This window comes from Seriola dumerili, unplaced genomic scaffold, assembly GCF_002260705.1.
Source record: "Seriola dumerili isolate Sdu_G_001 unplaced genomic scaffold, Sdu_1.0 BDQW01000450.1, whole genome shotgun sequence".
NCBI classification, from domain to species: Eukaryota; Metazoa; Chordata; class Actinopteri; order Carangiformes; family Carangidae; genus Seriola; species Seriola dumerili.
Genome location: NW_019174705.1, coordinates 1,144,318 through 1,167,226, shown reverse-complemented (window position 1 = coordinate 1,167,226; position 22,909 = coordinate 1,144,318). Strand labels below are relative to the sequence as shown.

The following is a 22,909-nucleotide window of genomic DNA, read 5'->3' as shown; positions in this document are numbered from 1 at the left end:
TGTTCCTGGATAAAGATGGATTTAAGAACCTTTTAAAACACTCTTTTTCTTAGCTTGAAAAATACTAAGTGCAAATGAATGAAATAGTAGCTACAGGCATGTACACAGGTAGAGTAGATAAAATAATACATATGGTTATAACCAGAACGTAGCTTTCACATGGTATTTGAGTTAGTTTTTGCTGTGACTAGATCTTAGTTAAACTTAATTCGAAGGTAATTATGTGCCTAGCCTGATGTTCTCTATATGTTACTGAGGTGAACTAAACTACACTCATATCTGGCTGGCTTTATAACACGTCCAACTGATCTTCTTTTAACACTTTTAATACAACCTGCAATAACATCGTTAAATAAGCATCATAAATTCTCACTCACTCTTGTGTGAATCTAAGGCTTTATTCAGGCCCTCATTTTGGCAAGAGGAAGTACTCTCTCTCTCCGTCTCTGAATATTTAAGCGTGTGCTATTTGGAGGGTTTCTGGAGTGCTACCTGGTGAGTTCTCCTGCAGTGAGTCGGGGGCTGTAATTGCATCCCCAAGATGACTTCTTTCTGCAGGATGGATATGGATAAATAGTCCCGCATGCTGAGTTTGCGCATGTGTGCACATGTGAAGTGCATCTTGCCATCTGAGGGTGCCCACATGTGTGACTCAGACACAGTTATTAAGCTTTCAATGAATAAATAATGAGTAATTAATGTATTCATCATGAGCATCCGTAAATAGCAGCTTAGTTGAGCTCACTTGGCGGTGTGAGGACAGAAGGTTAAAGGTATAGACTGTTAGCAGGTTAGGGTCGAACCTAATCCTATGAGATGGCCATTACCAGCAATGAATCCTGCTATTGCGTACTATTGTCTGTGTAGCCAAAGCCTCATATAGCTACTTCCTCGAACCTCGATTGTTGTCCAAAAACTATTAATAATACAAGAATGAGCCACATCATTGCACTGTGTGACATGGTCTTTTAGTGTGATAAACATGGTCACTGTAGTTGGTTTTGAGTCAATCCCACAAACACCATCCTGCTGCCATGAATACAAGCTGAAAATAGTCCCCAACAAACACACACTATCTTCAGTAGGAACAGTTGGGTCAGAACGTTATTGACTGACTGATTAATGTATTGTCGGTTTTGGTCTCTACATGGGATTTGGTGACTGACAAAAATATACAGTGCATATCCTTTAAAAATTATGATTTTAAGTTGTTTAGTGGCAAATAAGCAGTGGAAAACACAAGACCAGTGTGTCTGCAGGTGCTGAACTTGCAGTCCCAGAATGATTAATGGTCTGGAGGACCAGAAAACCCCTGCAATGAGCTCTGCAATATCACTCTCATTCTGTCTCTTCTCTCACAATGACCCGAAATTCTTATCATCTAACACTCCATCCGTTCGCACTGTAGATCAATGAAGTGTAGCTACTCGCACTTTTGTTAATCTTCTGCTTATAGATCAGTTCTGGACCGGTACCCTGCACGTTGCTAATCTTAATTTACTTCATAGGCTTTTCGACCTGAGGTATTGACCTGGCTGAAGTTACCTGTGCCTTCCTGAGTGCCTGTCAAATGATGATATAGAATAGCAGTCTGTCTACACAGGTCAGAGCACAGTGAGCTTCAGGGTGACTGGGTGTTCGATGGCCATTTAGTACAGCAGTGCGTTAAATAAGAGGCCATCAAGGGGACTGGAGGTGTATTCTGTTTGTGGCATACATGTGGCAGGTAATTACTAGTGAAATGCACAGCTACGTGATGGCATGTAATGCATATTGTCATTAGGATAAGAAAAGAGAGGGTTTACGATATAGAAATACTTGAACTTGAAATATGTACTTATATGTAGTTACAGTCGATCTACAGTAAGTCATTTAGGAGGTTGAACGTGATTTTGGATAGACGTTGGTAATGCAAGTGTGTGTGTGCTTGTGCATATGCCTGTGTGTGTTCATGTGTGTGACGCCAGTGGACATGTGGTCAGTCGGCTGCATCTTTGGAGAGGTGATAAGAGGGACGGTGCTGTTCCCTGGGACTGACCGTATCCTTCTAACCCCCCACCCCCCCACCACCCTGTTCCATATGTAAACTTGATATATTGTAGAAAACCCAGGGTGTTTACTTGAGAGCCGTTGTGCTTAGGTGCATGTCGCTCCAATTCAAGACATGAATAACGCAGCCGAGAGTCATGGTTTTTTTCGGCAGTGAAACTGAGGAAAAACACCTCGAGCTTTCTGAGTGAATCCAACAACTTGCTAAAGAGCCATGGTTAAGAGCCTTAGTGGATGATAAAAAAAAGCAAAAAAAAAACTGCCTCACTGAGCACTGGGTGGATGGCAGCCAATGTGCAATGGAGACAAAAAGGAGGTGGAAGTGTGTGGCGTTCCAGCAAGATGAAGTAATGGGGATCTCTGGTGACCCTGGCAGCTAACTACCTCAACTGGCACTCTGTGTGAGAACATGGGGAGGGGAGGGGCGTTGGTCGCAGTGTGTGTAGGGGTAAGAGAGGAAATATTTGTTGTCAACAGGGAGGGGAAATACAAGCTGACACACTCCACAAGCATATTTGCACACACAAACATAACCACATGCACATGCTGCTTGTTAAATCAAAAATTCATATATAATACTTGTCAGGAGGTTCAATAACAGCTCTGTGCTTTTATGACCCAATTCCTGCTTTTTGGAGGAGCTCAACAATGCTTAGGGAATGCACAGTATATAGCTGTTATTCCAGGTATTTAAAGCTGATTTTATAGCACATAATTAATTAACGCATAACTAGGGATCACTTTAAATCTACCGAGGTTCCAGAAAGCCAAAAAAAGAATAATTCCCAGCAAACTGGTGGCAGGTTTTGAATAAAATAGCAGTAATAGAAAGGAGGGAGAGAGTAAATAGAAGAACTTAAATACATAAAAATAGATGTATAAATGAAATTTACTATAAACAATCATAAACAGGTTTTTAGCTGTTTTGATGGAATGCATATTCTTATAACGACCGCTTTGGTTAATGTGGCAAATTTCAACCTTTTGTCATTTTACACAGATGTTCCTTTTGGGATTAACATAGCTGTTTTGAGATCAGAAATAATTTAAGTAACTTGGTGATTATGCTTATTTTTCTCTATTTTATTTGTTCTAGTCCAACTTTTTATGAGGAAATAAAAAGAACCTTTTTTTTCTTGTCCTAATAATACAAATAGTATTGTGTGAGAGTAGCAGACTACCTCATAGACATGCAGGATGGCAGGATGCTGCATATTCCATGTGTGTGTTTCCCTTAATCCGGGCCCATCACATCAGACATCGACCAGTGGAACAAGGTGATTGAGCAGCTGGGCACGCCCTCGCCAGAGTTCATGAAGAAGCTTCAACCCACAGTGAGGAACTATGTTGAGAACCGGCCAAAGTACGCGGGCCTCACCTTTCCCAAGCTCTTCCCTGACTGCCTTTTCCCTGCTGACTCTGAGCACAACAAACTCAAAGGTGAGATACTGTAGTAAAGCTGTAATTGTACTGTATTTTAGCCATTTCATCAGCTGACAGTGACCATGTTTATGAGGTACTGTCCTGCATGTAACTGTACCATTTCTATGTGTCCTTCATTTTATTGACCGATTATTTGAATTTAAAACCTTTGCAGATCTGTGTAGTATTGAAAGACACATACTCATGTCCCTGACGGCGATTCTGTGATGTAGAGCTCTGCAGTATTTCAAGGATGATCCCACAAGACTAGAATAATCCACAATGTGCTATCACTCAGGATTTCTTTTGATGCCAACAACTTGGTTGGCATTATGTCTCAGGGTACAAAAACCCTGAGACATAATGTGTAAAAAAGTTACAGTTTATCTTCCATGTAGGACATAATAACATTTACACACAAGATAATCATGAGATAAAGTGTTTTGGTGGAGCAACCATTAAAGGACCCATTTATAAGTTGCTGCATAGCCAGTGTTAGCATTAACAGCTGTTTACTTACCAGTCTAGAAGAAACGTTGTGAGTTCAGAATCAAACTTCATTTACTTACTCGCCAAGTGTTGTCCCCAGCGGTGGAAAGAAACACCAATGTTAACTCTTGTCTCTACCATGTCTTTTCTTCTACTAAAGTTAGCACGCTAACCAGCTAGCCCTGGCCCGTCTCGTCAATCTCCGATAGCGACTCACTGTAGCCTCCAATCAGCCCTGAAGACGTAGTGCTGCTCTGAGGGCGTATTATAATCTCTTATCTTGTAAACGCAACAATGGCCGAAGCTCTTGTGACGTGTCGATCACCACCAGCTGCTCCTGGGAAGAAACCTCGTTTGGTGATAGAGAATATTTACAAATAGCCCTTTTAGGGAGGGTGTAGGTAAATCCTTGATGCCATTTATAAATTGTAATAGAAATATGATATCTGTATATTTAATGTTTTAAATAAACTATAGACAGTCATGGAGCTGTCTTCGTACGCTTCGCTACGTAGCACTTGCCACTTTAATAGTGACAGAGTCACTGCTGGGTCGTGTTGCATTGTCACCTCACAGAGCTGCTAGCCTGGCTGTAGACTCTTAGTCTGGTTTATTTCAAATGTAGAAAATAAAACTTTTACCTCAAAAACTTTTACTTTACATAGTGCCTTTGGGCCTCCACATTAAACTGAAATATGTTCACTAAAATATATTTTATATATTCTGGGATTTGTGCCTTGGTGAATTTAATCTATTTCTCACGCAGCAGGCTAACCAAGACATCATTTCTTTCCTCTGTCTCAATTCAGAAGTGCAGTCTCTCCTTCCTAGTATTTTAAAAAGTGGAAATTCTCTTCAATGGAAAATAGCAAAATATGCTTTTTATGTCGCCCTGCTCTTACATCAAAGCCCCTGTCTGGTAAAAATTCTCATGAATCACTTTTGTATTCTGGCAGCTCCCCGCTGAAGTGACAGTGTTAAAGGAAATGCACCCAGAGAGAGAGAGACTGGGAGAGTGTGAGACCGGGGTTGAAGTGCTGCTGTTTTGTATGTTTTGTTCTGTGACAGGTAGGAGCTGAGTCTGACATCCTTGGGGCTTTGGTTATTTTGAACTGTAGGAGAAAGAGGCACACAGCACTGTAGGATAGAGAAAAGGAAAGCGAGAGACGTAAAGAATAAGGAGAGGAGGAAGGAGAGTGGTAGCGGAGTCATTTTACAGATTCACCATCTTTTTCTTATTGATGTGTTGATGCTGGGGCAAAAGGCAGAAGATGCGCCAGGCTCATCTGTCTTTCTCTGATCTCAATTCAGCTTCTTCAGTCCTTTGCTGCTGTAGAGCTATTTATAGTGAAGGTCAGCGTGTGTAGGAGAGGGATGGTGTGTGGTTCAAGGGTTCTCCATTTCAGATCAGTCCATGAGAGCCTCAGGGTATAGTGTCCAATATAGTGACCAACTGAGCAACGGGTGATGCTGATGGCATTTTGAGTTGTATGTTGTATATTGGGAAAGCAAGTGTTTGCCCTTATAAAACCACATGTAGAAATATACCAGTGGTAGCAGGTAATTTTTCAGATTTTATTCATTAATCCACACTGAGCTGACAGAATCAGCCCGTAACAAATAGTGCCAAGACCTCATTTTTGCATCAACAGAAATAAACAATAGGTTTATGGGACAAACCAGAATCGTGTATTTCAGCAATGATGAAAGAAATTGATATCTGGATGGCTGATAAGGTAATATAGACTCATCAATGTGAGGGCTAATAGGAGGATAATTGATTCATCTGCCATTTATTTTCTTTATAAATCATTTGGTCTATAAAATGTCAAACCATATTGAACTAGAAGGGAGAGCGCAGACCTCCGCCAACGCCAGTGTCCAACAACATACACTAGACTTCAGAGAAAATGTAATTTTTCATTATAAATGATTCAGATCTGCCCCGAAATTTAATGGGTTCTTCCCGGGCCCACGCCCTTCCCTCCACGAAGTTTGGTGGAAAGCGGTCCGGTACTTCTTGCGTAATCCTGCTGACAAACAAAAAAACAAACAAACTAACCAGACATGGGTGAAAACATAACCTCCTTGGTGGAGATAAAAATCTCCATCACAGTTCCCTAAAGCCCAAGGTAAATGTCTTGTTTTGTTTAGTTAACAGTCTAAAACCTGAAAAAAATCAAACAAGACAAAAAGAAGCAGCAAATCCTCCCAACTGAGTAGCAGGTTCTGAATAACATTTGGTATTTTTACTTGAAAAATGACTTAAAAGTAAAGTAGTTACTGATTACTTTCTTGTCGATCGACTAATCAATTAATCACTAGTGCAACTAGTCATTCCAGCTCTCTGCGTCTGTGCACACATAAGGTACAGCTTACCAACATATAATCCAGAATAACAAATAGTCAAAAATAAAGTCATAATACTCTTTTCCAAAGCTCTCAGTCTGTGTATTCATCAGTCCACGCATGATTGAGTTGCTGTGAAGGTCTGATTTCCTTTGACAAGCTGCTGTTGTTTAGTATTCTCTTTAATCCCTGCCATTTCTATCTCTCTCCTCGCTCTCTCTTCCTCCCTCTCTGCTTTATTATGTTTCAAATCCCCCTCTGGCACATTAGTGGCACAGAGGAATATTTTCTTGCCTCATAAAATCAACCAGATGTTGTTTTTCTTTTTTCTTTTTTTTTTCTTTCTTTCAAACCACAGCTAGCCAGGCCAGAGACCTGCTGTCTAAGATGTTGATCATTGACCCCGCTAAGCGGATATCGGTGGACGAGGCCTTACAGCACCCCTACATCAACGTGTGGTACGATCCAGCTGAGGTGGAGGCGGTGAGTAGGCCTTTGGCAGAGCTGTGTATTGATCACAATCCCAAGATGAGTCCTCTCCCTCTGTCTTTGATTGGTCAGCACTGTTTAGTGATTCTCACTTTGCATTTGCATTGTTGTACAGAAAATGATAATGATAACTCTCTTTATTTGGTTTAAATAAAAGCAATTATAGTGATTTTCAACTCAAATATCAGTTTTTACTGTTCTGTATCAGTGAAAATTGCTGAATCAGTGCATTTATGATTGTGTTTTAAATTTTTGGTTCACATCTCATTTTCATTTTTCTCTCACTTATGATTTTATTCTTTATATTATATGAGTTCCATAGATGGAGCAAAATAACCCAGAGTTTTTGCTGCTACATATAAAAGAGTGACTCAGTGCATTGTGCTGTTTTGTAATGTAAGAGTGGTGGTGTTTCTGGTTTATTTGGTGAAGTCTAATTTCTTCATCAGTGCCTCATTAGTATGAGGTGACAGTGAGATTGGGAAAAAGCCATCTGCAGCTCGATAAAATTCCACAGATGCCACTTCTACTTGCAGCAATACACTAATGAGTGCATGACCCGCTGATGAATTTCAGCTTTACTGTTTTGCTCTGTGAAATAGCCTGCCGGTTATTAGTAGTATTTCCCATACACCTCCATTGTAGTTATGAATCATTTTTGGAAGATTTTGTGACTGTGCACTTGTCCAAGTTGTCTAGTTGTTCATACTGGTGATGGTTTCAATGATGATTTTGTTGTTAGAGTTGATGTGGTATGTATAACATGGCTGTGAATGGCATTTCAACACATTTTCTGCTGTTTTCCCCTTCTCTAATGTCATCTCATGCTGATGAAGGCCAGAGATCTCATCCAGTTATCCATGGTAAATAACAACCGCCCTACATCAAAAAAAAAAGAAAAAAAAAAACAATATCTATGGATCTTTCGTTTACAAAGGCTAAGGAAAAGGACACACTTGGTTCAGCACTGTTAATTTTAAACCATAATAAAAACATTCATTATATATTATACACTGCAGAGCATAGGGAAATCTGTGCAAACCATCATATCAAAAATGTCATCACTGGAACGAAGAAGCCTCAAAGGGGTGCAGCTATTGTTATGCATGTGTCCGTGCCAAAATTACAAGGCTACAGATGAATTATCTTTAAGATGTGTTAACTCCCGCACTACTAAATTCATTTGATAAATCCTTGTTTGAAGAAAACCTCCCACTTCTGTCCTGCCGTCCCTCCAAGGTCAGATCGGCGACTTTTATGGGTGGTCCTGTCACCTACAGTGACAAAGAGAGGAGGATTATATTGTCAGGGTCTTGGGGCAGGATCACTATGAATGAGTGATAAGAAGGGCTGACTGGATGCCAGGCAGCATATTTTGTGTCCTGTTAGATGGAATGACAATCTTCTGGGAGAAGGATATAGGCTACTGTAGCTAGACAGCTCACCAGATTTGTTCTTATCTCACTGTCTTTGTCAGCCGTTTAATCCTGATTGTAAAGGTCTAAAACATTGTGATGTATTATGTGTGTTGAGGACAAACAATGTATTAACATTTAATATTATGTAAACCAATCACCATTTTATGTGATTGAGGGAAAATAAAGTGTTAACTGTTTATTTTCCTTCATTTATATTTATTTTCATGTGCCCACTTTTTACCTCTGCATGTTTTTACACACATATAGTACATGTTAAAGTGTCAAACTATGTTGACAGTCAGATGTGTTTCTCATGTTAAAATATGTTTTCATCCGCATATTTTTATTAATTTGTCACCATGTTCATGTGTCTAGATTTGATGCATCATTACATCATTAAAATGTTGTATCTGAGACGTTCTTGAGCGGATATTCTAACTGGAGCGTTCCAGTGATGTAAAATGAATCTGGTTGACTGGGCTGAGAGCTTAGCTCTTACTAAAATGGAGTGTGTGTTCTCTCTCTCTCTCTCTCTCTCTCCCTCTCACTGTGAGTCTCTCACTCTCTCGCCCCTTCAGCCTCCGCCTCAGATCTACGACAAGCAGCTGGATGAAAGAGAACACTCCATTGATGAATGGAAAGGTGAGAATCGTTAATCCAAATAAAAAATGTAAAGAAATGGCCGCAAGTAAGTGAAAAAAAATCTGGAGCTGCTGTAAATGTACCTTAATGGATGTTTCTAGAATGTATGAGAAAAAAAACAACAATTTTAATGTATTTATTTTTTATGGTATTGTCCTTTGATGCATATATTTTTCTCTGTTATCTTACGTGTGTTATCATATAGTTTTCTTTATGCTGCATTAAAACATTGTCCTTAAAACCAGCCATTACATCGTCAATGTAACTTACGTTGAAAGTTATGAGGGATATAATATGTCTTATCTTCTTTTTCCTGTATATACACTGCATGTATTTTTTAATGTTTTAATGACTCTCTCTCCTAACTTTACTCCTTGGTAGAACTAATCTACAAAGAGGTGATGAACTTTGAGGAGAGAACGAAGAATGGCGTTGTGAAGGGACAACCTTCACCTTCAGGTACTCTCAGTGCATAACCCTAATCGCTCTGTAAGTGAATTTACTATAACCTTACTGGAGTTACCCCTTGTATTTAAAGCAACCCATTGTGCTGTTGACCATGTGTCTCTGTCTCTTGCATCTCAAATTGAATGTTGTTCCGTTCGGTGGTGTCATTGTATGCAAAGTGTATTTGTTAAAAGCCGTTGTCGGACAGCTAATCACTGTAAAAACTGCTAATGTTGCCTCTCAATGTGGAATATTTAATAGGAGATGGTGTGTGTATTTTTATGATTGTGTATGTGTATATGTTTAAACATGACGTGATTTAAGGTTTGGGTTCTTGGGATCCATCACAGGAAATTTCAGACATTTCATACTCTACCGACCTCCAAGCAAACCAGGTGCTGTTCTCATAGTTTGCCACAGAGAGGCAGTATGGAGTCATGTTAGTGGCAACACCTTGACCAGGCCACCCAGACTCTACTGTAATCAGAGACATGTGGAAAATAGCTTATTGCTGGGTCAAAGCAGCAGACATTCTCCATTAAGAAACAGACAACAGTTCCATTTTGAAGATTAGAAAAGCAAACTGAGCTGCAGAGACAGCAGCATCTGCTGACCAGGAGAGGTAACTGCCAGATGTATAAGTGAGGCAGAAAGGGGTGTGCACATGGGCTTATGAGCCATATGACATCCAGCTGACCCAAAAACAACAAGCATTAATGTGTCAGATAATTCATTATTCCAACATGTTATGTTGCATTTTGCATCTCTGCAAACAAGCCCATGAGATGAATTTAATGCATATGGCAACAGCTGTTTTTCATCTCCTCTTCCTCACCGTGTCTGTATCACTCTGTCTCAAACAAATTCACGAGCTCCATATTTCTTCTACTTCCCGTCCACTTGTAATTAAACTGATGGGCTGGCCTGGTGTCTGATGCTGAGTGCAGCCGACGCAGTGCAGTGCAGGAGCTGCAGACGGCAGTGTTTTACTGCAGCAGGACAACAGAAGAGCTGAGAGCGCACACACATGATGCCTGAGTCAGAACCACACAGGTCCTGGAGCTCTCTGGGGTTACCACATCCATGTGCTGGGTGTTGGAGATTTAATGCCCTACTATTATTATTACGCACCACACGAATTATAATCCCACATCACAGAGTTTCTCCAAAGATTAGTTTTAATTAATTTAGGATTTAAAACCGTAATTAATCCTCCATTTTTGCAATCTTTTTACAACTACCAGTGTGGTTTATGCTGAGGTCATTTTTCAAGATGTAGAATTATTCTCCCCTCCTGCATGCCGACCTTAACAGATATTCCTGATGTATTTACTGTAAGTAAACCTACAAGTGCAGTGACTGCTGGAATTGATGCCAGCCATTAATCCTGATTTGTTCTCCGCTTTATTTTGGGTCAGCTGAAGTGCCCACCAGCCTCCATTAAGCAATTACCTCCCACAGAGAACAGACACACAAACAGCAGATTCATGAGTTGCCTCACTGTACTGCACATGCCCTCTGCACAAATTATGGGACTACTGGTATGCTTGGAAGTAGAAGTAGTTGTTGTAGCGATGTCTTCATGTTGGCAGCACCCTTATTTTCCACATCCTTTATCCTTTTTAATCAGGCTTTACTCTTTCAAATCCTGTGGCAGAAGCAGACTGCCCGTGTTTCTATTGATTTGTTCATAAAGTTATTGTGGAGAGCAGGAGGATTTAATGAAAGTGCTGACCAAGTGCTGGGAGGATGACTCGTGTGGTTCCTTTACACCTTCTGATCCCTCTGTATGAAAATGGAGATTAACAGCCTTGTGTGCTCGTCCACAGCTAGCAGGCTGAATTAATAGCTCTTAAATGAGATCTCAAAAAGTTTACTGCCGGCTGCTTCCACCTTTGACTTTGAAACAAGATCAATATAGGAAAATTGGATTGATTTTTTTCAAAAAAAAGGGTGAAAGCCTGAGCAAAATGAAGTTTGCTTTCCACTATGTCCAACCATAGCAGACAATTTTATGATACATAAATCACAAATACAGTCATACCAAGACACACTTATGGATTTTTGAAACACTGCAGCCTTTGATGATCTTTCCTGTGGAACCCACTGGAGCCAAACTTTAATTACCTTTGTCTCATATAGACACACTGTGATTGTGGTGTCCCACAGCTGTTGTTAATGTCGTTGATGTCTCTCACTATACCCTCTGTGTGCACTTGTTAAATGATCTCTTCTGGCTGTATTTCTTGAACGGGACTCCTTTACGTTGTAACCCCCTGCTGCTGTTGATTCCCTTAGCACAGGTGCAGCCGTGAACAGCAGCGAGAGCCTCCCTCCCTCCTCCTCTATCAACGACATCTCCTCCATGTCCACCGACCAGACCCTGGCCTCAGACACTGACAGCAGCCTGGAGACCTCTGCAGGACCCCTGGGGTGTTGCAGGTGACTAGCCGCCTGCCTGCGCAACCCCATGTTCTTCCGAAGGTGAAGAACGCGACCGAAATGACCAACTGCAAATACAAAAAAAAGGAAAAAAAAAGAAAAAAAAGAGTAAAGATCAAAATTAATATATTAAGAGCAAAAACATGAGTTATGGAAACACAGAATCTGAAATGATGAAATCTAAAGCCTGTGCATTGTCATTCAAAAACAGCAGTGGTATTTAAACTGAAGTAAATGAGCTGAGATATATGTTAATGATTCTCTAGTTGCTTTGCTTATATTACCCCAAATATCTTGTATATGGCATCCAAACACAACGACCAAATGCTTAGACTTGCATCTCCTGCAAAGTGCATATTGGCTGGCTGCTGGTCTCCCAATTCCTTACAAATTACTTATGCTCCAATCACTGTGGCAAGGTGGGCTGCCATCTTTGCTCATTATTACTGTACAATACAAGCTTCATTCCTCCCCCTCCCCTCTCCTCCCCAGTCCTTATGTACTGACACTGCTGTATTTTAACCTCAAGGCTTTGCCTTAGACCCCCCCGCCCCAATCATCCCCACCAAACACGATCCCCCAATGTAAGGTTGCCTGATTTGCGTGTTTTTATGTGGTTCTTCTGCAGGGATGTGTAGTCTCTCTCACCCGAGCGGTGCTCCCTGCAACACTTGTAAATAATGTAATTCTGTACAGCTGAAGGGCACACAGAGCGGGACTGACGGCCAGTACACTGGGAGTTTTTTTTCTGACTAGCGCACCTTGCCACATCACCGCTTCCCACCTCAGTTGCCCCTGCCTATTGCTGTAGTCCTGCATGGTTAGATTTAAAACAATGCTAATCTCAACTGTATGCTAAAATGAGTCTGTATAGAGACTTTTGTTTATATATGATGTAAACTAACTCAACTCCAGACACGGAGGGGGTCTGGTCACAGGATAGGACGTGTGAGTGTGAGTGTGTGTGTGTATGTGTGTGTGTGTGTTTGTGAACCACAGGCAAGCCATTAAGACATTGGTAAATGTCAGGGCTGGGTTTGGGACTTAAAGGGTCATTACACTCAGAGATAAATTATTTTGATTGTGCTCAGACTTCATGTGATTACATGTAGTCTGATTTGTTTGTAATGTCCCTTTTATTTCCCCTGGCAGTGTATGATTGGTCCCTCCACCACTCCTCCACCACTCCTGCATGTCATTGTGTACCATTAACTCCTCATAGGCACAGGAGGTTGGTCTATTTCACTGTGGTGTAACCACAAGGAGACTATTCTTATTTATTTGACTCTGACACATTGAACACTTTCAGAAGGAGATACAAGTAAACAGTCTGTAGTTAAAGGGCGGTTGGTGAGTGTTAACCTCGTAGCGATGACTTGTTTTCTTCTGACGTAAATTCACGCACATCAGTTCACATCATGTGCTGTGTGTTTGTTATGAAAATGAATAAAAAGGGAACCGGACAGAGGCCACCTATCAGTTATGTTCTATTTCTTAGCTGGAAGAGTTATTTATTGATTTATTTATTTTCATAGATGGAACCTGAATATGGCAAGTGCCTTTTGGAATGAAGCATTGCAGGTGCAGATATCTTATTTACTTTTTTGTTCTTTTTTTTTTTCCTCTGCTTCTTCTTTTTCTGCCTTAAAACTACCTGTGTCCCCAAACCACCAAATCCCTGGTGGAAACGAAGCAAAACACTCTGGCCAGATGTTAGCCAGTGTCTTGTTTCGTGGCTTAAGACAAATCTGTTGTTTTCTTTCACATGATAAAAGGTTTTCTGCCATTCTACCTTTTGATTCAATTTTGCTTTTCATTTCTCCTGTGAAATCTCATCAGTCTTTATAAAACAGGGTGACTAGATTTCCTCAAAACTGGGACACTAACACAAACACTTAACAAGCATTGTTTGCACTGAACTTTGCAAAGGCTTGGCAGCTGTAGTGCACTCTTTGTCTCATTCACACTGTCAGGTTACAGCCTGCTAAGTAACATCTAACTTTTGATTGTGAAAAACCATTGCTTTTTAATTTAAAAAAAAAAGAAAAAAAAGAAGGTGTACAGTATGTTTGGCAGACTGGAATCAGGCGAGACAGTATTGCGCACCAGGAACATATTCCATCCAATATCTATCCCATAATATAATATTTTCACTATTCACAGCAAGACTTTGAGCTGCAATATGCAATGGTTGATTGCAATTAAGGTGTTGCTACAGCTTTAGATAAAATGCACTCTAACTGGAAACCAGGCAGTCGACCTGTCACTTGTTTATTTGTGTATACTGTGTTCATCATTAGTTTTACTGGAATAAAAGAAGACATTCTCATTATTTTGGTTTCCACTGCCATATTTCATGTTTCCATACAGGTTTGTGGGTTTATGGACTGTTTAAGGAACCACTGACAGAGTGCTGGGTTATGAAATCATATTTTACAAGCAGAGAAATAATTTTCACAGTAATGATCTCTGCTGGTGGATGGGAAGACCTTCTGGGAACTGTGAGCTGTGAACAACACAAATAGATCACTCTCTATTGTATGCATAGTTTGCATCAAAGACTGGATTACCTGTTTTGTAGTGTCTTGTCACTCGACACTATAACTGACAATATACAGAAATCAAAGGCACACTCAAGGATTCTTGCACTGTCTCTTAATGAAACAACATCTGTGTGTCAAAACACCATTTACAATAATCTCTATGAATATCACCATATTTCCTCCTTACGGAAATTGCATGGCTCATATGTTCACCGGTTAAAATAAAGGTTCTCAGTGGTGACGCTGTTAAAACAGATGTGCTCACATCACTGTTCATCTTACTGTATCTCTGTATGGGCAGCTGCAGCACAGCGGCTCTCTTCTCGCATGTCTCAAAATCCCTCCGAAAAACTCATGTACATAACTTCAAAACAGCTACTTTGTTAACACTCATTCTGCCTGTGGCTTGTGTACAGTGAACCACACACAGACTTACAGTACCTTCACGGAGCGAAGAGGGTAACTTGAGGGCGGCGTCTCCAGAATAAGCTATGGCTAGCTTGGCTTTCTGTTCAGGGTCTGGCCAGGGCAATCTTTCAAAACAGGGTGCAACTTTAAATTCTTTTGGTTTTTTTTTTTCTTTCTTTTGTTTTTTGTTTTTTTGTCTTTTGAAAATGTTAAGATGAATTTCTCACAAAGGGGTCTAATGTTTGAATCGGCTCCTATACTCCACAAATACCCACAATACTGTTGCAGTTTTTCTACAGGGCATTTTTAACCATCCCAGCTACTACACTCTTCTTTTTAGTATCTTTTACATGTTCTGGACACTGAGTACAAAAACTGAAACAATTAATGTATTTTTTTTTTCTTTTTCTGAATGTGAACTTTGGATCTTTTTTATAAGATATCCCTCCAGACAATTCTGTTATAATAAAAAGGTGCTTTTGGTCCTGTTTGAAAGTAGAGACGACTCTAACACAGAAGCAGCTGGGTTGTCAGCACTGAATGTAGAAATGAATGGTTTCACAATTACACACGACATTGCTGCTCTGCTCATCAGTGTGTGTGTGTGTGTGTGTGAGTGTGTATGTGAGTGTGTGATTAAATTAACCAGCATTCAACTCAAACTGTCTGTAAGGTTTAATTAGAAGACGTGATCTGGCATCTGGGCAAATAATTCTACGGTACATTATTTCAGTACAAGATCATGGATTTTGTGTGACTGAGTTTGAAGAATGTCGATCAGTACAGTCATGTGTTTGAAAGTAGTTCACGTGTGTATTTATGTTTTCGGTCACATTAACTTAGAATTTAGAAATGTGTCAACTACCAATCCTGTTCCTAATTTTTGTCACAAGCGACTAAACGTGGTCAATGTGGATTCAGGATTAGCCACATTCACGTCTGTTAGCCATTTATCTGTAACATGAAGATGACTGACTTGTCATTCAGCCACAATATTATTGCCAATGTGAAAGTTAGGATTACATCTTGTACTCAGTTGTGCCAACATTAAAATCTTTGGGCTCGGTACTTGTGATCCCCAGCTTACTGAATCTCACCTCTTTCTTTCAAGTCATATTGTAAATAACAACAATCCAACAATGCAATAAACACTATTGCACTCAGACAGGGAGGCAAGCTACTGCAAGGGTCAGGTGATGCGAGTCTTAAATGTGGAACTCTACAATGATGAAACCCTGTATAGCTCATCTGAATCAGGTGATGTTGTTCTTCAATTCTTTTATGATTCCTTCTCTCTTGTTTCTTTTACTCCGTGCTGTTTTAATGAATCATTCTTTTTGACATTGTCAGGTTGAAAAAAATAAAAATAAAATAAACAAATAAATTGTATCTGTTTCACGCTGATCTTAAAGCTTCAGGCTATAGCGTTTCAAATAAAGTGAAAACAAATGCAAAAGAAAAAGAAAAAAAAATTACTGGAAGCTGTTACTGTAAACACAACATTTTAAAGGAACTGTGTATGTAAAAATAGTATATGTATGTGATTGAAAATAAACAAAACCTTTGATCTTGGATAACGGAGTAGCTTTTTCTTTTACCTGGGGTGTTTGATTTATACTGTGGGACAAGATAAGATAAAAGGAGATTTGTTAATCCCACAGAGGGAAATTTGCAATGTGGCCATATTATGTATTTCTGGCCTCAATAGACTCAATGAATTTGATTAGTCATCAGCCAAATTCTGTATCTTCTCCATGTGTTTAATATAAAAATGTTGCAGCATTGGAAAAACAGACTCCAAAAAGTAGAGAGGGAGACTCACATGAAAATGCATCTTTATTCATATTAAGTCATTTTTCAAAGTTCCTTTGTGTATCAAGTATCTTGTCATCAAAATATTCCGCCATCACACTCTTCCTCTCCCTCTTGCCATGTCCATAATCTGCTCTTTTGTGTGGAATTCACAGAATGAGGTGACACTGTCAGCTTGGCTTAAGCCTATTATTTCCCGGTGAAGGGTGCAAAATGAGAAGCACAGACTCCCCTCCCTCCTTCAGTTGCTCAGGCACTTTTTTCCCCCTCTCCATGTTCACATTCCAGATGTCCTGCAATGACCAGCAGCAGGTTTAAATGGGACCTGGTCTCCAGAGGAAAAGTAGCCAGTAGCAGGCCTGTGCGCACATGCACACATAAACTCCTTTGGAGACAAGTCTGGTCCTGGTCTGTATTCAGATGTGTCCTGTTTTGTACCCATTTGCAAATCCACATTGTGTGTAGACATTTGGTTTGAAGCTAAATAAATACACTCATAAAGACTTTATCGATATGCAGTCACTTTATAGACATTCACTTGTTGCACACCGACCCTCATGGACTCATGCACCATCATGCGCAAACCACTTGTGACTGAATTTAGCAACCAGTTTTTTTCAATGTTGACACTCTTGATGCAGTAATCCCCCCACTTTTCTTTTCACAGTTATGACCCAAAAGCACAACTCTGATGTAGCTGCAGCTTATTCTGTGCTAAACCACAGGAGAGTATTTTTAAAACTGGCATCTCATATGCTCAGACACAGACTCTAAGCTGTATTTCCCAAGAGCATTCACAGAACAATGCCAGCTGCACATCTGTTAATGGGGGGAGTACATTTTGTCACCTGAAATTATGAACAGGCATTTTTTAAAATTTTATCTGGGATTTACGCCAATGACCCATCGTGCAAGTCGTCATCGTGCAAATTTATTTTTTACAAGCTACAAAACATTCTTCAATCAGTATCCATTCATAATACGTGCCATATCCATCTGAATACGCTTCAAACCACAGTACAGACTAACAAGTAGTGTTTACAATTATCTATAAAATATTTACAGTACAGGCTCTTTTTTTTTTGGTCATGGGGTAAATGTAACAGCACAGAAGCACAGGCACATATACAGTATATTGTCCGATTTAAATGATACACACATTGACCGACAGGACATTCAGTACCACCTTGATGAGACACGAAACAAACATGTAAGTGCAAGGAAAAAAGTCTTAATATAAAATATCACACATTGATAACTTTGCTTAAATATCAGATAAACATTTAATTACTACTTTCATTTCTCTTTACATACATATGATGCTGTGTTCTTCTGCACTGTCTCCCTCTATGTACATGAGCAGATACAGAATTACATGGAACAACAACATATTTTTTTGGTTAGATTTTAAAAGTGAATTAAGATAGGGAGGAGTTTTGGCATGGTCTTCAGCTGTTTTCAGGTCCAAGGTCGGTATTTTATTGTTTTGTTTTTTTTTTTTGCTGAACAACCTTTTTAAATGTTTTACCTTCCCGATCTGACTCTAGGAGCTAATATAAAATAAAAGTAGTACTGTATATCATCATAGACTATGGTGTCCTGTCCCTTTACTCCACTTCCAAGTCGGATGAGTGCGTACCACAACAGTTTCTAAGTAGGTTGGAGAGAGTCTGAAAACTGTTTAAATAATGCTGTATTTACAGATAATGTCACTCTGACATCACTCCAGGTGATGTCTACATTTATACAGGTGGCTTGCATTAGCCGTACACCACCTATTTCTTAAATTACAACATGCCGTTAACCTTTCCAACTTGCTTTTTACAACCAGCAGCCAAATCCTGTTTGGAGCCCGCGTAATGTTCACATCATATAATTAACAATTTCCAGTCTTCCCTAACATTTCAGCCCCAACTCCCTGGCTTCTCCTCACTGTATCCAGATGGTGTTGTTACGATCTGGTCGGCGGGGGTCGGCGGCTGTGGCGTTGCCAGTCGCCGTGAGGTCACTGAATGTGGAGAAAAACTGTTCCATCTCTTTCTGCAGCATCTGATTTCTGCGCTCGGCATCGTCCTTGGCGCGCTCTGCATTGCGCAGCTTGATCTCCGCCATGGTGTACTTCTTCCTCTCCTGGTCCAGCTCCTCGTGGAGGCTCACCATTTCTGTCTCCAGCTCCAGGTTGCGCTGCTCCAAGCTGCAAAGGAGGTTACACAGGATTAAGAAAAGGGGCATGGCATTGTGGTCTTGTGACATAACAAAGTTACAGAAGTCCCGACGGCTCATTTTAAGGCTCAGTTACTGAATACAGGCTATGTGCTTTTCTCTGTGGACTGAGCACTTTGATATTTTCACAGTATTAATATAGAACCTAGAGCTGCTTTATAATCAAAAAAGACATGGAAATCTCACTTTATAAAATATGTACAATATGGGACCTTTAATATGAAGCTGGAGCTAAATGTCAGTACCTTAGCTAACTTAATCTGCCTCCCTGTTTTTTATTTTTTGGCAATATTCTTCCTAAATGATTCCTAAGCAACTGTTAAACACAGGCTGTAATCAAAATAATCGCTCACTATTACAAACAAGATTATTTTTTCAAATTTAGCCATGTGGATGAATTGTATGAATTGTATGAGGGTATGTATTCACTTATGTTTTTCTTAACAGATATAAAGATCACATGTAGATCGAATTTTTCATGCTCTTCATTTACCTCTTTATCCTGGCCTCATACTCAGTCTTCTGCTTGTGCATCTCCTGTTTGAGACTGGCCACTAAGCTGTGCAGAGCGCTGTGGCTTCCGGGTCCATTACCAACCATGAAGCCGTCACTATTATCACTACTGCTGGTGCTCCGACTGCTCCTCCCTGCTCCGTCTCCTCCACCTTCCCTGTTGATGCTCCTGCCCTCCCCCTCTCCTCCTCCTCCTCCTCCAATAGACTGAGGAGGTTCATTATCCTGTGCTGGTCCATCCAAGTCTTCATAGTGTCCTCCATAGAAGTCCTGCTCGGGGCAGGTTGTGGTGGAGGAACGACAGGAAGTGGAGTTGTCAGGAAGAGAGATTTCACAGGAGGAGGTGGACCAGGTGGCGCTGTCCACGCTCTGTTTGTCCTCACAGCTGCTGTTCAGACACGTGTTGGTGATCTGGTTCTGCAGCTGCAGGTTCTGGTGGTTTAACTGGACATTATCATATGTGGACAGACGATTCTGATTGGTTGTTTGTTCCCCATTAGAGCAGTCGCGTGTTTTATTGTTCACCCGTAATGTGACGCAGCCGTTTGGTACCCAAAGGCCATTACGGCCGTTTGGACTCCCTGTGACCGCATCAGTCCCTGAAATGCCCATACGCACAACTCCAGTCCCATTCCCTCCAGTGTTGCTTCCGCCTGCCACACCACTGGTGCCCATTTTTGTGCCTGAGCCTTTGAGCGTCCCACTGCGCCGCACTGGTAAACTCCCACCTCCAGTCAGAGTCTGGCTCTTGTCTTGATTGGGATCTGAGGAGGACGAGGAGCTGAAGGAGCCGTTTGTAACAATCCCGCTGCCTTTACTGAACGCCGGGTTCTTTTTAACAGTCAGCGGAGGACTACGGGTGATGTCAAAGCGTCCTACCACCCCATTGCGAGGGCTTGATGGCCGCGGGGAGCCACTGTTGTCTACGTGTTGGCGGTGCAAGGGAGACTCGGGTGCTTCCCAGACACACTGCCGGACCACCTGTGTGTTGTTGTTCTCGGCGTTCTGAGATACTGTGGTGATGGCGGAGGTAGTTGTGGTGGCTTGTCGCCGCGGTAGTTCAATGTTGTTGTTGTTGACCAGCTCGAGGGCAGTGGGGCTGTCCTCATTGTGAGGGAATAGCACATCGTGGCGGCCAATCAAAAAGGCCATGAGCTGCTGGACCAGAACAGTACCTGACAACATGAGACCGCACATCATTATCTTTATCATTTGAGATGAGTTCAGCATCAAAACGAAACGTCAGAAAACAAGATGTGTCTACATAACTGGCTTGAATACTGACCTTCCATAATGGCTACTGGATCCTCAACCTTCGGCCTCAAGATATTTGGACCAAAGACTGTGGCCAAGTTCTGAACGCTCATTTTATTCACTCCTGAATACGACTGGACTTCATCTAAAAATCTAGAAACACGAACATACCTTCAATGTTTCACTGTTCAATAATGGTCACACTTTGAAATGTGATGCACTTTAACAATAAATCAGTACCTGCAGATGTACTTAAGAAGGTTGTAGTTGACTGGAGGTAGACTTTCCACAAGCCGTCTCAGCTCCTTCATACCCTGCAGATGACGGACACTTTTTTTTAGGCAACATCAGATCAATAATTCATATCAATTCATATCATAAGATATGAAGTGTAATTTACACCTTATCAAATATAACAATTACACCCAAAGACCAGATAAAGAATAAAAGAAATAAGGTGAAAAGCTTTGTACACAGTGTGTACGGAGCTAGAGCTGTTGGAGATGAACGTTAAGCCAAAGAAATAAACCACAAGTGTCTGTGGTAGCGACTGCACACTTAACCCATGAAAAATATGATAAAGGACCTTTTATTAACACTGCAACATGGTTCTCTCAGAGTTTCATCAGACTCATTAAAAGGTTTTATGAAAGCAATGATTTTCTTTTTTTTAGAATTAATGAGAATATCTGACATCTCTGCATAAAAGGAACCTCAGGTGTCTTTATGAGGAGTTTAACAACTATTATAAGAATCAATGTGTCATTTCTTTTTACTAATTCTGTAATTTCACGAATGAAAAACCTCTATATGTGTGCAAAAAAAATGCAAAAAAATGAATGCAAAACACTAATCAAAGAGATGAAAAATGAAATTGAACAACAAATTAAACAATATGGTGATTTATAGAATTTCTATATTTATGTATCATCATTCACAAGTGAGTCTCACAGGATTACTCTGAACCAAAAACCCAGTGGCAATCCACAGACACACTTTGTGAGACTTCAATTCAGTCCTAACAGCTGCAGAAACAAACAATGTTTAAACCAAATATTAGAATTAGAAATATTCTGCTCACTGTGTCCCTTCTCCATTTCAAAGTCCCAGGAGGTTTAAAAGACGGGGCAGCTCTAATCTACACTTGAGGCGTTAAAACATGTTTCTGAACTTGCATAAAAGAACACACCCACGCTCGTGCATACGCACAAAGGCACAAACTTGGACTCTCAAGTGAAAATGGGGGAAAAATGCTTTGTGAGGAAGCAGGGGAATGGTCCTCTGCTGTCAGCTGTGCTTTATGGTGTGAGATAAATCCTATTTAGATGTTAGAAGTAGAGACAGGCACAACAAAGTCATTGTTGAGACAGCAGAGCTGACCGTGGATAACCGGGCTGTGAAGCTTTAATGCCACAAAACAGGACTGTGATAGATTCATGCGACAGCTTTTCAGCGCTGCCTTCTGTTCATGAATCAGACTTTAAACTTCACCTGGAGGAATAAAGTGAGTGAAACTCAATTTGTTGGTCAATAGAAACTCATCAAGTGCTCCTCCTCACCATTTCATCATCCTTGCTGAGGAGCTTGGCGGACGCCAGGAACTCATCATACTTGTGAAAGGGGACGACGGGCTCCGGCAGCTCTCTGAGATACAGCTTCAGTAGAGAAGCTACTGTATGCACATCAGTGTTACTGTGAAGAAAGACAAGACAGAGACAGAAACAGAAACAGGGTGAAGGGTTGAGGTTATAATTTATTATGGCTGCATGGCATGGACACACACAACACAAATCACCGTGACGCCTCCTGCAAGAAGAGTGCAACAGGAAACGGATGGAATCAGAAGAAATGATAATGTAAATACCACACAGCAAGCAAACGGGACATAAGAACAGAGAGGCAGCAAGGTAAAAAAAAAAAAAAAATTGAGTGACAGAGGGAACAACAAGAAGACTGGGGTGGCTTGGATGATCTGCCAAGAGGCAAGAGGATTCCCACTGTAGGCTGAGAGACGCTAATGAGGCAGGAGGGCACAAAGCTGGTGAGGGAATCACCAAGAGTAGAGACAGTTAGGGAGAAAAATCTGAAAGTGCAGTTGTTCTCATTACATGACGTGAGTTGTGTTAAAGCCAGAGTACTTCTGAGTGTGATGCTGTGTCCAGTGTTTCTAGCCAGTGGCGAGATGTTGATGTAGCTATAGACGGGTTGCCGACAGTTCTATCTAGGTTTTATTTATGGTCATCGGGGGAGGTATCGGGGGAGGTATGGTGGGAGTGGTGGGTGGGAGGGAAACAGGGAGGAAGAGGCAGCATGTTCCATCACTAATGCATTTCTCTGTCAGTGTGAGAAATGGATGAAGACTGTCACAGCTCTCAGTCTCTCGGTGCCACCACCTACACACAACATTTC

General features: G+C 40.8%; 2 protein-coding genes across 7 annotated transcripts in view; one reads left to right on the top strand and one right to left on the bottom strand.

The window, feature by feature from the left end:
• mapk10 (mitogen-activated protein kinase 10) overlaps positions 1-16,239 on the top strand; it is a 35,965-nt gene extending 19,726 nt beyond the window's left edge. For 3 of the 6 annotated variants that reach the window (XM_022762887.1, XM_022762888.1, XM_022762891.1), the window contains 6 exons: positions 3,307-3,489; positions 6,668-6,792; positions 7,635-7,661; positions 8,795-8,858; positions 9,240-9,317; positions 11,609-16,239. In XM_022762887.1, the coding sequence (XP_022618608.1) occupies positions 3,307-3,489; positions 6,668-6,792; positions 7,635-7,661; positions 8,795-8,858; positions 9,240-9,317; positions 11,609-11,751 (620 nt within the window). In that variant the 3' untranslated portion in view covers positions 11,752-16,239. Of the gene's footprint in view, positions 1-3,306; positions 3,490-6,667; positions 6,793-7,634; positions 7,662-8,794; positions 8,859-9,239; positions 9,348-11,603 lie in introns of all 6 variants that reach the window. The other 3 variants (XM_022762892.1, XM_022762893.1, XM_022762889.1) reach the window with 3 other exon arrangements.
• Positions 16,240-16,538: 299 nt separating this feature from the next.
• Positions 16,539-22,909, bottom strand: part of arhgap24 (Rho GTPase activating protein 24) — a 67,293-nt gene continuing 60,922 nt past the window's right edge. Inside the window, exons 6-10 of the mRNA XM_022762880.1 lie at positions 22,060-22,192; positions 20,741-20,814; positions 20,532-20,653; positions 19,227-20,421; positions 16,539-18,704 (exon numbers count right to left, since the gene is read on the bottom strand). Of these exons, the coding sequence (XP_022618601.1) occupies positions 18,440-18,704; positions 19,227-20,421; positions 20,532-20,653; positions 20,741-20,814; positions 22,060-22,192 (1,789 nt within the window). The 3' untranslated portion in view covers positions 16,539-18,439. The remainder of the gene's footprint in view (positions 18,705-19,226; positions 20,422-20,531; positions 20,654-20,740; positions 20,815-22,059; positions 22,193-22,909) is intronic.